The sequence below is a fragment of the Aulonocara sp. 'chitande type north' Nkhata Bay genome, linkage group LG8 (genome assembly GCF_057382095.1).
Source record: "Aulonocara sp. 'chitande type north' Nkhata Bay isolate Kocher_YH1m ecotype deep benthic linkage group LG8, A_spYH_male_GT1.1, whole genome shotgun sequence".
Taxonomy (NCBI): Eukaryota; Metazoa; Chordata; class Actinopteri; order Cichliformes; family Cichlidae; genus Aulonocara; species Aulonocara sp. 'chitande type north' Nkhata Bay.
This window is the reverse complement of record NC_141351.1, coordinates 16,511,269-16,527,099: the sequence shown is the minus strand read 5'-3', so window position 1 is coordinate 16,527,099 and position 15,831 is coordinate 16,511,269. Positions and strand designations below refer to the sequence as shown.

The window sequence follows — 15,831 nt, the reverse complement described above, 5'->3', positions numbered from 1 at the left end:
CTTTTATCGTCTACAGTTCCTATATTAATATCGAAACAAATCCGGCATTTATGTTGTTTTATTCATTTGAAATTAAAATTATGAAAATGAAATCACCACCGTCACACTGATCCAAACAGAGATTTATTAAAACCACAATTATTCAATTAATACACATTAGTTCATCTTAAGGGGACTGACATCATTAGCTACGTCTTGACAACATGTTTCGTACACACACACCCGCGCTCAACGGCATACACACTTTGTAGAGATCCACGGATATATATATTTTTTTTATTTGAACAATTTACATTGTGCGTGTATCCACATATGTACAAAATCCATTTATTATGATACATTTAATTTCAAACAAAATAAATAAATAAAACAAAGAGGCCTACTTATTAAAATCCACAATTTTAACAACAAAACAGAAAGAGGCCTTTGATGTGCAAGTGAAAAAAGTTTCCTCCGAGACTAAAAATATAGGCTATTTTGAGAAGGGGAGAAATGTGCTGCTTACAGTTGGTCCCATATAATTTTGTACGCACATTATATCTATTTATATAGTTTGTATATATAATACTGAATAGTACACACAAATTCAACGGCAGCTGAAAGATCTCTCACAAAACTCGAGTTATACATCCTTGACAAACGCTACATAGACTTGTTTGTTGACACAATGAAACCACAGTCAGAAAAAAGATGAAAGAAAACTTTGAAAAACGAGTCACACAGTTGTGACGTTGGTGACTAGGTGTTTATATTTGCACATCGGTACTTACATAAATTTTTAAATCACTACATTGTGATTTGTCTGCCTCACAAATCTCACAAATGTTTTGATTTGTCGGTCGGATTGTAACCGGTCTAAGTGCACTCCGGGCCGGAGGACTCTTCTGACAAGGACCGCTGTCCTCTGAAAGGGTCAAACCCATTCTCATCTACCGACAGGCAATTCCCTGCCGAACTGTAGCCCTTCTTCTTCGCTCTCCTCTCCTCCATCTTGATTGTGTCGTACAGCCCCTGCGGAGCTTCGTCTAGCAGGTTATCTCTCTCTGAGTAGGACGGTTTCATTTGGCACACGTTGCGCAGCAGCAGCAGGGCTGGTGCGTAAAGCACATTGACAAGACCCATACCAAGATTAAGTTGTACAAAACCGAGACTGTGCACTATCTGCCCGGCTACTATGGGACCCATAGCATAAGCGACAGAGTAGGAAATATCTGCAATAGCATAAACACTACCATACACAGAAACATGACGCACATCAACTAAAAATGCAAGTGTGGGCAGCAGGGCAGTGTCTACCAGCGCTATGCCAAAACAGATGCCGCACAGCGGGGCGATAAGCTGCCCAAAAGTTTTGCATGCGGGAACTGTGCAGGAGCTCGCCCCTATGATAACCATGCCCACAGCTCCGTAAAACCACTGCAAATTTGGATGTTGTGCTGCCAATTTAACCGTTATGTAAACACCGAGAACGTGAGGGAAGAAGGCTGGGAGCCAGGTGAGCCCCATTTCCCACTGAGATGAGTGCATGGTGGTTTCCATCCAGTTGGCTATAGTTGGCTCTAGAAAGGCAAGGGGGATGTTACACACTGTCAGTGCCCCGGCCACCACAGCTATGTAGGGATCAATCATGAGTCTGTATATGGGGGTGCCGACTGGCATGTTCTCTCTAGTCCTGTTAGAGAATGGCTTGATCACGGTCAGTAGCATTAAGCCATCCGCCAGGCAAATGCAGGCGAGCACGATGAACGGCACTCGTTTGCCGACAAACTCGTACAGGACGCCCCCGAAGGGAGGCGCCACCAGACTCCCGAAAGAGATGAACGCCAGAGCAATGCCGAGCGCCCTGCTTCTCTCTCCCTCCTCCGTGTATTTGTCAGCTATCATTGCGATTCCAGAGGTGTCTGCGAAAGCAGAACCGAGACCCTGCAAACTTCTGGCCATAAAGAGAGTCGCGTAATTCTCCCCGAAAGCGAAGATGCAGGTAGAGATAAACATGACAGTCAGTCCAATTAAAAGTGGAATGTCATAGCCCACCCGGTCTATGAAAGTTCCCGACAGGGGGTTAACTAAGAGCTGGAGGATGGCTTTTGATGCAAAAAGTATTCCTATCTGGATATCTAAATTGTCCTTGTTGCTTTTGTCCTGGCTTGTGCTGTTTGCCGAAGTGTTGGAGTGCATCACAACGTGGACGTGTTCTGACTGCTCAAGCTCCAGATCAGCAAGATAGTCTGGAATAATTGGCACGATTACCATGTAGAGCATATTGTCCAACAGGAGAGCCACGCAAACAATCACCAGTATGATCCGTCTTTGCTGGTGAGGATCCCGCATCGCGGTGCCTAACTGCTTGGTTCTTTCACCCATCTCGGACAGTTTTACAGCGGCTGATTTGGCCAGCCCCGAAGAGCCTCCTTCTCCATCCATGGTGTGCTTTTCTTTAAAAAAAAAAAGGATTTTCGATTCAAAACTGTATTTGTGCTTCTTCCGTCTGATGCCGATCTTTTTAACACCTCGGATGACTCATTGGTGCTTTCTTTACACTGAAGTAACGCTCTCCGTCCTCACCTCGCCTGTGCGTAAAGGGAGAGGCGCAGATGAACTTGGTTGCCTCATCTGTGAAGATGGTTTTCTTCAGCTTTCTCCTCTTGTCCTCGGCTCAGCCACGTCCGATGATGTTTCATGATCTCCCGAGAAGTGACGTGGTGAAATCGTAGATTTTCTGCACCTTGCAGAGGTTTCAGCTTCTATTCTTACATATCAAAGTTTTTGTTTGGAGCGATTTTGATAATTATTTGCACAACAGAGAACACTCAATCTCGCTTATCTCTGTTGTCATACCTCCTATCACCTGTGGCACTTTTGCGCTCTGCTCCGAGACCACGAGTGACTCCGTGGCCATTGGTGCACATTAACCCGCAGGTTCGGCGCTATTTTAGTCCCTTTTTTTGTCTCCTCTTTTCAGCAAGTGCTATGACGCATCACCAGCTTGCCCCCAAGTGGATCCCTTCTCCACTTGTCTCTTTTATGTTAATCTCCAACCATTGGCAGCAATCACTTCAACCAATAAGAGCTGGTGAACACTATTACAAAGGCGCAGAAGAAAAATCGTTTCGTACTCTCAGTGTGTGACTCTAGACTTTGGAGATATAGAAAAATATATTGCGCTTTGTCATCACCAGTATATACGCACAAGAGACGGTACATGTTTTCAGAATAAAAGTCTATCCATATCAATCGCACAAAACACAACATTTACGACATTTCTTAGACTTGCCAGTAACGTCATTGACCTTATTGTTTAAAGTTACTTTGTCACACTGCCCTTTTCTGCACCCAAAAGACTCCAGTACCGTGGACAGATTCAGCCCCCACGGGCTCTTTAAACGGCCAGGTTTGAGTCTCTCACTCATTTTTTGAAGCAAAGATACTTTTCATGGCCTTCTTAAAAATGTTGCCTAAACTCCCAAAAGTCATGGCTCTTGTTAGCGTTTGCATTTACACGGAATAATGTCGCATTCAGCTATCAGCGCAGACACTGTGCAGGGTACAAGTTTAACATCGGCGACACCTCGTGGAGAAAATTCATTGGTACAAACAACAGGAGTGGAAATCACTGCATTACCTTTACTAAGTACTACAGTCCTGACATTTTATACAGTTGTAGAATTATTTACAGGCTATTACTACCCAAAGGACCCATTAAAAGAATTTCAATTAAGTGCTTTAGTTTCGGTTTCTTTCAAATATTTGTCTTGCGCAGTACTATTGCTATTTAAGTCTGTTGTTCGTTGTATGACGCTACAAAAGAAACTGCAAAATATTTTTTTTATAGTTGTTATTCTTACTTTCTGTCAGTGTGTGATTCTAATATATGCATTTTAACAAGACTTCTTTCTGTTTGTCAGTAGAGGGCGATAACGACCTACAAATGATTAAAATCACAGGGTAGCGCATGCTCAAGGACAGACTACAAGACTGGCACCTCTTCGTTGGTACTAGAAAACTAATATTAATTGAAGTACAGCAATCTGGGTAAAAAAAAAGAATAACATTTAAATTTATTAAATTAAAATTTGCTAATACAACAACAACAATAGTAGTAATAATAAGAATAATAATTAGGCTCAAATAGTTCTTGGTCATTCCTTTAAAAATAATTCTGCTCTATCCCTTGGAAACACGGAATAAGGAGATGGGAGAGGTGGCTCAGGAGTTTTGCACAGGAAAGTGTATGAATATATATGTATGCACATGAGTTTGATTAAATATTAAATATTGAAGATAAAAAGATAAAAAAAAAAGATATAAAGATTAAGCAGCATGTGCTTTATGTAAGTGACGGTGCCTAAGTGATTTATATACATATATGTATATGTGTAGGTACACACACACACACACACACACACACACACACACACACACACACACACACACACACACACACACACACACACACACACACAGAGAGAGAGAGAGAGATAAACATACATATTACATAAACACTTAAAAAAATGTATAATATTATTGCCTTATACATCATTCATGCATAACTTGGCAGAGTCAAGAGTTTCAGCCTAATCCTCAGAGCTGAATTATGGATGATGACTCGGCCTCTGACGTGAAGACAGTACAACAGAGAGGCTTAATGGATGAGACTAGGGGCAAGGTTTTCTAGATGCCTAGTGACACAGGCGTGATCTAATTCTTTAAAAATCATTGCATGAAAAATCCACTTCAGATATGTCACATCTTTGACACAGTTCGTGGTCTAATGGCATCAAAATTTATGATAACACTTGTGACCGAGAAACTATTATGAACAGATAGTATTATGTAACACTAAGCCAAGCATCAGAGCTTGGGTTTTACCATCTAACGTGCTTCCTTCCACTGATATGATCTGACCTCTGGACTGTAGTGTGTAATATTTAATGGAGGGTTTAGTTGCCCTTTGGCTTTCTTCTTTGATAGGCAGCTTTCACCTTTGTCTCTTACATGAGTAAACACATGCTCAGTATTAATGCTGTAAACATGCAGGACTTCACCAGCTAGGTCCATATAGTGTCTCTGGAGGTTTTACAAATAGTGTTTTCACTCAGCCGCCCCTTGTGGCTAAACTTCAAAGATGATTTTTGCATCACTCACTTTTCCTGTTTTTAGATATTTTAGGGCCGTTTAGCAAAGCGAGTGTTCTTCGACCAAAATTCTTCAAAATGTTTTCACCAATTTAATTCAGCTGCACAAATAAATGCTTTTGGAATGATACACTTCCATTATATCGGCTTGCTGTTTCGGAATTAAACACTATTGTGCCAATTTAAACTAGGATAGAAGAGTAGGGGAGGGCATGTAACAAACTGAGGTTCTTTTGAAGCATGCAAAAGAACAATCTTCACAAGTGATTACAACACTGGAAGTTATGACGCTTTTTCATTAACCAAGCCTACAATTGATTGGTGTTGACGTGGTAGGTCAATAAGTGTTTTTTAGAACTGAAGATAATGTTAAAGCAGTGATATCCTCTGTATTTTAGTGACCTAATTTATTTTTCCAGCCAAATATAAATGGCACACAGTAGATTTTTAAGGCTCTTCTTTAAACATCTTGGACTTTTATTTTCTAGGGATGTATTTATTTATTTATTTTTTTTAATTGAAGTTATTATTATCCTCATCCTTATATTAGAGAAAGCTGCCAAATAAGGACAGGCATCATTCTGTTTTCTAACATTGTCTGTGAAGAGTAATAAATTTAGCACACCTCTATTTTCTATTAACCTTCAGCTTGCCTGGTGGGTGGATCCCAAATCTTAACGTTTCTATTGGATGAAAAGGGTTGTAATCGCTTATTTGTTTTGGGGGAAGGCTCAGTCAGGCTTTATCTGTCTGTGACAGGTTCTACTTTCTTCCTGTGAACTTTCTGCTATTACCACAGTGTCTATCTACAGCTCTGACCAAATTAGATCACTAGACCACACACACACAATCAGCCAACTGTTTCTAAGAACTTGATGCTGATCTTTTAGTTCTTTAATCTTTCTCAAGAAAAATCCTGATCGCAGCAGGAGACGTTGGAGGAAGGACATGATTGTGCCAAATATTTAACTCCTCCTAATGAGCAGAGCTTGCTCATATACTGGAAGGAAATCCGATGCTAATGAGCAGGCTGCATAACAGCATTCCCGAGGCAGCTTCTGATTAGGCGATGCATTTTTTTTCCCCCTGCTCAAGCTTTTCAACTTACTTTTATCCCCACTTGTCACATTTTTACATTCAAGAAAAGATACAGAAAAAAATACAAATTCACAAAGACAAAGCAACTTTAAGAGATGCCTTACTGGGGTAAAAATGATCAGGGCTATGACTTCATGCAATTCAACATTTAAATGCAGGGGTTCATCATTCTAATTTAAGCAGCCAACAGTCTAATTTCAGGACTGCTTCACTGTTGCTCATTAGGCTGAGTCCTTCTCCCTTAAAGAAGGCTGCCATTGATGGTGAGAGAATTTAATCCCCTTACGACCAGCCTGCGGGCAACAACGTCACACCTCGGAGGTTAGTGTGACAAGGATCGTCTCACAGTGGATTATTTCTGCTGTGGATACATTTAGCATCAGAGCTGGAGTTGTTTCTTCTACAGCAGAAATGGCAAACTCTTTTTACATCGTGGGCCACATATAGCCCACTTTGATCTGAAGCGCCTTGAGGCGACTTTTGTTGTGATTTGGCGTTATATAAATAAAATTGAATTGAATTGAAGTGGGCCGAAGCAGGGAAACCCCTCTATTTGTCAGTGTAAAGAAGTTTATATAGACATTTAATCCAATTTAATCCAAGAAAAAGAAGTGCAATTTCAGCAGTACAACTCAAGTTTTTCTACACAATAAAGAAATGCTGACATCTGTGAGCATGTCTAAAATGACAGAAAAAGCTAAATCTAAATTTACTCTAAAGCTTAACATAAATTTCTTTAGTAGATTGCGATAAAACCGTTTTTTTGTGTTTTGTTATTGTTTATCTATTACTTAATTACTTTGATGTAGTATGAATGACAGTAAAGGAGGTTCCTTATTAGTAGGAAAAACTGTAAAACAGTTAAAAATCCAAAATCTATGCCCTCCTTCACATTTTCCAAAGTCATCAAGTGGGCCGGAATAGAGTCCTCCATGAGCCAAATCTGGCCCCCAGGCCTTATGTTTGACAGCCCTGCTCTACAGTATGTGCCCCTTCTGTGGTGATCTTTGGAATATACGTGGCTTAGTAACTCAACCCACAAAGACATTTCATTGCTGGTATTATGAAATTGCTAAGCCAATATAGCTTAAGGGTAACTGTGTTCCTGCTCTGAAGCATCTATTCATGTACATGCAGACAGAAAATGCAAACGTTTGCCTATTTACTAAAAAAACTACAGCATTTGTTTTAGAACTATTTGGCGCACTGAAAAGTAAAAACAAAATTGTTAAATATGTTTAAATATAACTGAATATGTCATCAAATTTAGCTCAGTGTAAGTTAATATGAAATGAAGACAAAACGCTACCAAACTCTGTGTAGTTTAGTGTATGCATTTCCTAATTTAGACAAGTACCTGAAATGAGATTAAGTCCACGTCGCCTAAGAAGGAGCTTAATTGCGCAACGGGCTTAACACAGTAAATATTTCCTCACTGTACAGAGGGGCTGTATTATTTAGCTGTCTACAAAACAAAACCACTATTAAATAATCTGCTTATTAAAATACTTTAGATTTGACACTGACATGTGATAAAAGGCACATTTCTGCTTGCAGCAATTAGGCTTCTTGCTTACAAGCATCTCCATTAATCGGATTAAAATAGAAAGCGCAAACAGCAGAAGAGGAGCAACATCTGTGTTTATTGTCACTGGATTCACGTGGATGCTTGAGCAGTGCAGGTTAAAGTCAAGCTGCTGAAAGAAAGAATGCATGAACATTTAAAATGGTCAGATTACCTGCAGCATGTTTTTTTGTTGATTGAGCTAAGTCCAACATGAGGTATGGTGGCTCCAAGCAAACAGACCGTCCTGTAATGTCATGTACTGTACAAATATGAAATATGAAAATAACACAACTGTACATCTCTGACCTGGCAATGTTTATTTCAAAACATCCTACTACGTTTGAATGAGGAACCTATCATGAAAGCAGTTGATGATCTTGGATTTTTGCCCGATTTTACTGGGTTTTCTTTTACTTTGACTTCTTAATATCTGGTTCAACAATCTTCTGTCCAGTGAGGAAATGCCAAACTCCCCCTCGGTAGAACTCATTTCCAAATGAGTAGAGGAGAGCGTTAAATATAGGATTTGTCTTTGCAATAACTGGAAGCATCTACAAGGGAAAAGGCACACAAAAAAGCAAAGGTTTAAGTTGTCTCACATACTATGGCAAGTGTGACATTAAAATGATTGACTCCTTTCATTGTCTTGCTTGTGGAATAAGTCACAAGAATGATGACTGAAACTGCAACTAAGAAACTGTTAAACTAAAAGTCAACAATAAGAAGAAGAAAGAGGTGTTTAACTGTTTCATTTTCACATAGTGTTAGGTTGCAAAAAACAAAATAAATACATACCATTCTTAGCTTTGGAGAGATGAGCTTCACATTGTCAAAGCAGGCATAGACACACATGATGACATATGGGCCCCAGCACATCAGCAGTACCCTCACAGGCAAACTGGTGTTAAACTGTAAAATAAAATCCATTGTGTTACATACAACAAGGCTTCAAAAACAGAAAGAGTGTGTCACAATTAGTCTAATAATGATAGTGATAATGATCTTATCAAGCTTGTGTGTAGTTGCTGAAACAAGAGATGAAGTAGAGATGCACTTCAGTGGTTTCGTGACCAAAAGTATGTGGTCAACACAAGGTTAGAATGTGGCATAACTGCTGGATGAATAATTAATAGACAACAGATCACACTTGAATAGGATGGAAACCAACTCAGAGCCTTACATGGGTTGCTTTTCAGATTGCCATCTTTTTGAGATCCCCTGCATGAATCGCCACCTTATCACGGTGGAGGGGTTTATGTTTCCCATTGATCTAGGAGCTATGTGGTTGGGGCAATTTGCTCTGGTAAGGTCTGCCATGGCAGATTGTCTGACTCCTTACCTATGACAAAATAGTGGTACACATAACCTATGCAGCGTAACAATCCAGGGGTCCAGTGCTCTCTGCCTGGGATAGGGTTACTGGGGTCTTACCCTGGAGCCAGGCCTGGGGTACAGTCTCGAGGACAATTGTCTGATGGCCAGGCCTTAAGCCATGGGGCCCAGCTGGTGTCAGCTTGAAAAAGCAACATAGGTCCATCCTCCTGTTGACCACCCACAGGAGGTGTTCAGTGCTTAGTGGATTGACTGGCAGTCAGAGCAGAGGTCCTGGTACTCTGATCCCTGGCTTCCAAAACTGGTTTGTGGTAGATTCAATATCACCTCACTTATGAGGGACGAGTCCAAGCTGATATAGATATAGTCTGACTCACTCAACGTACAACTTGGGGTATGGAACCAGTTTCCTTCTCACTGAGGGGTTTGACTCTGTTCCATTCTGGAGTTTCGGTGAGAAGCTATGGTCAGGCTTAATGTTGTTTTTTATACTTGTATCCCTGTTTTTTGCTGCCTGTGTTTTGGGGTTTAGATTAGATCCAGACCGTTGTTTGTGCCTATATGCCAAATGACAGTTCAGAGGGCCCAGCCTTCTTAGAGTCCCTTGGTGAAACCCTCTCCAGCACTCCACCAGAATGCTGACCAAGTGTAAGTCGGACTTAATTCTGATTAGTGTTGGACAATGCCAGGGCTGCCATCTGAGCTTTCTCTCAGGGTTGGTGAGGAGCTTGATCATTCAACAGGGATTTGGAATAGAGCCGCAGCACCTCCACATCAAAGGGAGCCGGTTGAGGTGGTTTGGGCAGACTAGGATGCCTCCTAGGTGAGGTTTTCTGGGCTTAACCCTTTAAGACCTACCATAGAACCAAGTTCGCCAGAGCTTATATTATATTTTTACATGCTGTGGAGCCATTTTTGGGAGCATTTCAAGTTGCTATACATCAATACAACCATTATAGCCCAAACTTTAATAATATGTCTGCATTAGGTGCATAGTAATTACATAAATTGCAAAAAAGTGCAATAAACTACAAAAAAATTGAAAATCGTTTTTGTTTTTTTAACATATATTTCTAGTTAGAGAAATTTAAGAGGCTTATCCCTCAAAACTGTAAATACAAAAAAGTTACACAAACTAGTTTCCCACCACAGGAAATTTATTTTGAGTGTCTTCATAGTTTTATTTTTGAAATACACCAATTTTTATATACTGCAGGAAAAACGAAAATAAATATTATAGTGCAAATTTGCAAAATAACAGCATATGCATCAAAATAAACTATTTCCAGCAGTGCAATATGAGTCTTAAGCATCCCAGAAACGACACAGAAAGTCATAAAGTCAAACATAACTTTTTAAAACACATAACAAGTAAAACACAAGCTCATAAGGCCCCGATCGTAAAAAACTACATTTCCGCAAAATGACGTCACTTCCGGTTTCGGGCATGTCATGCGGTCATGTGATAGTTCGCGCTGATGGACGTAGGAAGTGTTACAAACAGCTGATGGATCGGCGAAGCGTGTTTCTGGAATATCATGTTTTTGTTGCTGCAAGTGATTTTTATGCAGTTTTTGCAAAGCTATATGTGGAAGGAAACTGTGACCTAGGACAAGCTGATGGCATAAGATGTAAGTACAACTCCTCCAGTTTCATATGCAAAAAAAATTATTGCGCTAGCTTACTTGGTTTCAGAGCTACCGGGATTTAAAAATAGTTACGCAAAACAGAGCGTGCCCGCTCCGATCGGCTGTAAAGGGTTAATACCCCTAGATGGGCAGGAGGAAGTGGCTAGGGTGAGGGAAATCTGGGCTTATTTGCTTAGACTGCTGTCTAAGATAAGTGCCGTGCCTTTATCAAGCCATAATTTTCATTTTCTATACAAATGAATCATTATCTCACATTTTTGGAGGATTTTCTTCTTTACAACTTTGCTTCAGTTCATTGTCTGTGGACTTTAAGCAAAATAATACAATTTTGGAAATTAACAGAAAAAATAAATAAATACAGAATATTTTTTCAGAGAATGTTTTTCTTGACTTTTCCTCTGTAAATTGCCCTGTTTTTATTTTATTTTATTCATAACCTTATTCTTGGAAATTACTTTTTTGCCTGAGTTTATTATCCTTTTGTACCTGAGTGCTTTAATAATAATAATGACTATTTTTACCTACAATGGCCCTAATATTGCAACCGGTCTCACTTCTATGCTCAGCATAAAAAAACTACAATAAAGAGTGCCATGCAAATAGAAGAATGGAGAAATAATAAGCCTGTTAAAGATTAAATAAAATAAAGAAGAAAAAGAAAAGCACTCACCAGCAGGTTTAAAGGTTGTGTTTCATTATGCGTAAAATTAATCTTCTTAAACTCGTGGTTTGATTAGAGCCCCTTTGATTAGAGCAAAATAACATTTAAGCTGCTTTCTTCTACACAGCCAGTGATCAGACTCTTTTGTACGACTGTCCAATACTTAACAAAACAAAATATTTTGAAGGCACAATTGGATGTGCTAATACACAATGATTTTTAGTAAGACTGCAGCATGTATTACCCGGTGGTGATGGATCTTCTTGAAATGCTTGTAGATCAAATCATAACACGAGTACATGTTAAAAGCTGGGAGCATCAGGTAGAGCACCACCAGACTTAGCATGTAGGTGATGTAGTCCCTGTTAGAAAAATAACCATGAACAACAACAACAGCTGTAAAAGTCTATGTACCCGTTTTCCATGTGAACTGGCAGGTATGAAAACAGAAAACTATTGTTCATGGTAAGATTATCTTTTAATATTTACCCATTTACCTGTCCCCTTTGGTGTAGTCCAGCGTGCAGCACGTCCTCATGGGCTCAAAGTCATAGACGCCCCATCCCAGTAGAGGAACAGCAGACCAGAAGATGGAGAGAATCCAGATGATGCTGCTGATCATGATAGATGTGGTCCAGAAAAGCTTCTGTCCTACACAGTGTTCATTTTTTAACAGAAAAATCTGATTTAGTTTTAGTCACAAACTTTTGACGTGAGCATAACTTAGTTTTAGTCTTATTTTGGGAATCGAAATGCTTTTATTTTAAGTTGACTAAATATCACAAGGTTATCGCCGACAAAATATAAAGTTGATTCAGTTGACAAAAACATGAAGAAATATAAAATGTAAACGTTTAAGAGTTGCTCCACATGGTTTACAAAGCGGCTTATAAAGCGGCTTATCCCCTGCCCAACATGAAACAAAAAATGAATAAATAAAAAGTTATACCATTTCCCAGGGGCAGATAAAATATGCATGTTTCAGTTTTTTTTAAGACTGACTTTCTCTGAATATCTCATTTCAATTGTGTATAAAACTGCATTAACTAACATTTTGAACACCTATTTGTAGTGCCTTTACTCACTGGTGCAGTACTGGTGATATCTGTCCCAAGCGATTGCAGCTAAGAAACTGATGGATGCCAGTATGGATATCATCCCCTGGAAACCATGATAGGCACAACCATCTTGACCAAATGGCCAGTATCTGAAGAAGACAAAGAAACATGTGTCATACTACAACTTGCAGAAAAATGCACCTAAAGTTACACAAACTTATATATAAAAACAAAGTGCTTAGGTATAAAGGTATACAGCTCAATAAAATAAAATAAAATAACCAGAAACTCATTGATGTGGAGGCTATTCTGATCACAACCCATCATAATTCATAGGTTGTTGTAATTTGTGAAGCACAAAAAGTTTTTTCGTCATTGAGTTCTCTAATGAGAATTTAAATTGAAAGAAGTCAAAAAGTTTCACAAATAGTCATATACAGGACATATTAATGTAGATCAACACAAAATAAAAGTGTTTAAGTTGAGGAGTGTTATGACTACATGGTCAGCAGTAACCATCGCCATTCAGTAAACGGCATAAATATATGTGACCATATCACTGATGTTAAGACAGTGGTGACAGAAAGGCCCTAACTGGGAGTCAACCAGTAGGATCACTCCCTCCATAATTATGAACAATAACGTCATTATCACCATGTAGGGCACATGTGAGGCAAAGCAAAAAGTCAAGCTATCACCTCATTTGGTATTTCATGCAGTTTTCTTTATCATTTTGTGCACACTAAATTCAAACTGTAAATAAAATCCATAAAGCTTATGTTGTGAAAAGGGAAAAGTCCCAATGTAACACCAAATGTGTCTCTGACCTTGAGCAGAATTTGGGTGAAGCATCAATAGGTTATCGTTGTATGCACGTGTCACTAAAATAAGATCGATTCTCTAGAAGGAGAAGTCTTTGAATTGTGAATGGATGGATGCTTTGCCACATATTAAAAGCAGCAGACAACAAGCATATGAAATATCATATGATGGGTCAGTATACACATCTGTATCATAATAAGTTGTTGTTTTTGTGTTTCATTATGTTCAACTGCACAAACTAAATAAAGTTTAACTTCATTTTATGATAGCTGTGACACTACGAGTGCAGTGGGCTGCTGGGTTCATGAAGGTGTACTTACAAATGATCCCACTTAAACTTAAACAATTGATTCTAAAATTTGAAAAAGTGGTTAGCTTGATAACTGGATTCCAATTAAACACGTGGACATTTTTACAATAAGCAAAAAATGAGAAGAGAAATGCAAAAACCAAGTTGATTTTACTTAAATAAATGTATTAATTAAAACCCCCCACTGTAGTTTGTACAAAAACAACTGTCTTGCGTAACACTTTACATAATAATTTTAAGGAAAAATCAGCTTTCTTAATAGGTCAAGCTGGAAATGTCTCACAACATCAGTACACATTAAGTTTTATAAACTTTGGGCTGTTTGGTCACTTTCAACATATTTTCTTGCCAAATGTGAACAAAGTAGATTGTGGATTTTATTATGAAACCCCGAGACTTAGTCAGCTTGTGCTGGACAGCTTAATATGAAAACTTCTGCTGAAAGATTCAGATATAAAGTGACTGTAGAAGGCCAGAAAATACATTTCTAACAGAGCATGCCCTGTTTGTTACCTGAGATAGCTTGCATAGGCTGCAGTGAGTCCATTAATATTCAAACTGAGGTCAGCTACAGCAAGGTTGAACACCAGGAAGTTGCTGGGATTGCGCATCTCCCTCACCCTGAGGAAAGAAAGGATGCTGATGGCATTGAGGAAGAATCCCAGCATCCCTAAAAGTGAAAACAAAGAATAAATTACGTTTCTATTATTTGGTTTCACATTTAACCTCTAGCTGTATTTGTCTGCATGGCCGATCTTATTGGTTTTTTGGCCCACAAAGTGTGCAAACAAACAAAATGCAATTTAAGTAGTTTTGGTAACATCTAACTCATCTAACTCATCTAACTCATCTCCAAGCATTACCCCCCCCCCCCCCCCCCAACAAACAAAAACAAGGAATCCCGCTAAAAATACAGCTCTTCCAAATTTATTCATGGTTATCTGGGTCCTTCCTTCTTGTATAACCATACAGCGCGCTTCACTTACCGCCAACAAGGAGTGCTGAGCCGAATGTAAACATGTCAAACTCTGTGAATCCCTCCGGTAACGTATATGTTGCCATGATGAAGCACACAAATTAGACTTTGCAAAGAAGACGAGTCGTTTTCCTGCAGCGTAGCCACCCACAGTCTGTGCCACAATAAGGCCTTATAAAGGTGCTTTCACATGAAAAAGCACGAACGCGCTAATCTTAGCAAAGCCCTCTTTACAATCCCCCGAAGAATGTCCTAACAAGCAGACTTCCTGCACACATTCTGCAAGTGAGTGGTTGCAAACACTTTGCGAGTTTTCTGCGCAATTCTGTCATCTAAAGGCTCTGAAAGTTTATTGCCGAACACTCTGTGGCGAAACCAACCTACAGCTTTGTAAGCGATAAGAGAAAGGAAACATGGGAAATGTTGTCTTTTAACTTAAAAGAGTGTTGGACTCTTAAGCAGACTTTGACCGGCAGTCTGGACAGTTACAACTCTTAAATGCACTTTAGGGCTCACCCCACCGATTGGGGTGGGCATAAGAAGACAAGATGAAGCACAGACTAATGTAATAATGGTGTATAAACACATGGGGAGTGGAGAATAGAGGTGGGCGGATCTATGAAATTTTTGCAAATGAAAAAAAAATATACCTCGAACATGCACTTTTTGTGTTGACCGTCCTGTCTATTTTATTTATAGTCCATCCATCCATCCATCTTCATCCGCTTATCCGAGGTCGGGTCGCGGGGGTAGCAGCCTAAGCAAAGAGGTCCAGACCTCCCTCTCCCCAGCCACCTCCTCCAGCTTGTCCGGGGGAATACCAAGGCGTTCCCAGGCCAGCCGAGAGATATAATCTCTCCAGCGTGTCCTGGGTCTGCCCCGGGGCCTCCTCCCGGTGGGACATGCCTGGAACACCTCGCCCAGGGGGCATCCTTGCCAGATGCCCGAACCACCTCAGCTGGCTCCTTTCGATGTGGAGCAGCAGCTGCTCTACTCTAAGCCCCTCCCGGATGGCCGAACTTCTCACCCTATCTCTAAGGGAGAGGCCAGCCACCCTTCGGAGGAAGCTCATTTCCGCCGCTTGTATCCGCGATCTCGTTCTTTCGGTCACTACCCACAGCTCGTGGCCATAGGTGAGGGTAGGGACGTAGATCGACCGGTAAATTGAGAGCTTCGCTTTTACACTCAGCTCCCTCTTCACCACGACTGACCGGTGCAGCGTC

General features: G+C 40.0%; 2 protein-coding genes across 2 annotated transcripts; both read right to left on the bottom strand.

The window, feature by feature from the left end:
* Nucleotides 1-104: 104 nt before the first annotated feature.
* Nucleotides 105-2,982, bottom strand: slc18a3b (solute carrier family 18 member 3b). Its single transcript, XM_086303909.1, has one exon. The coding sequence runs from the start codon at nt 2,422-2,424 to the stop codon at nt 856-858; it is 1,569 nt and encodes a 522-aa protein (XP_086160035.1). The 5' UTR covers nt 2,425-2,982; the 3' UTR covers nt 105-855.
* Nucleotides 2,983-7,813: 4,831 nt separating this feature from the next.
* Nucleotides 7,814-15,008, bottom strand: rgrb (retinal G protein coupled receptor b). The gene is made up of 7 exons (XM_086303908.1): nt 14,619-15,008; nt 14,146-14,302; nt 12,528-12,649; nt 11,940-12,093; nt 11,687-11,804; nt 8,596-8,709; nt 7,814-8,351 (listed from the first exon to the last, which is right to left on the bottom strand). The coding sequence occupies exons 1-7, from the start codon at nt 14,692-14,694 to the stop codon at nt 8,211-8,213; spliced, it is 882 nt and encodes a 293-aa protein (XP_086160034.1). The 5' UTR covers nt 14,695-15,008; the 3' UTR covers nt 7,814-8,210.
* Between the last annotated feature and the right edge of the window lie 823 nt (nt 15,009-15,831).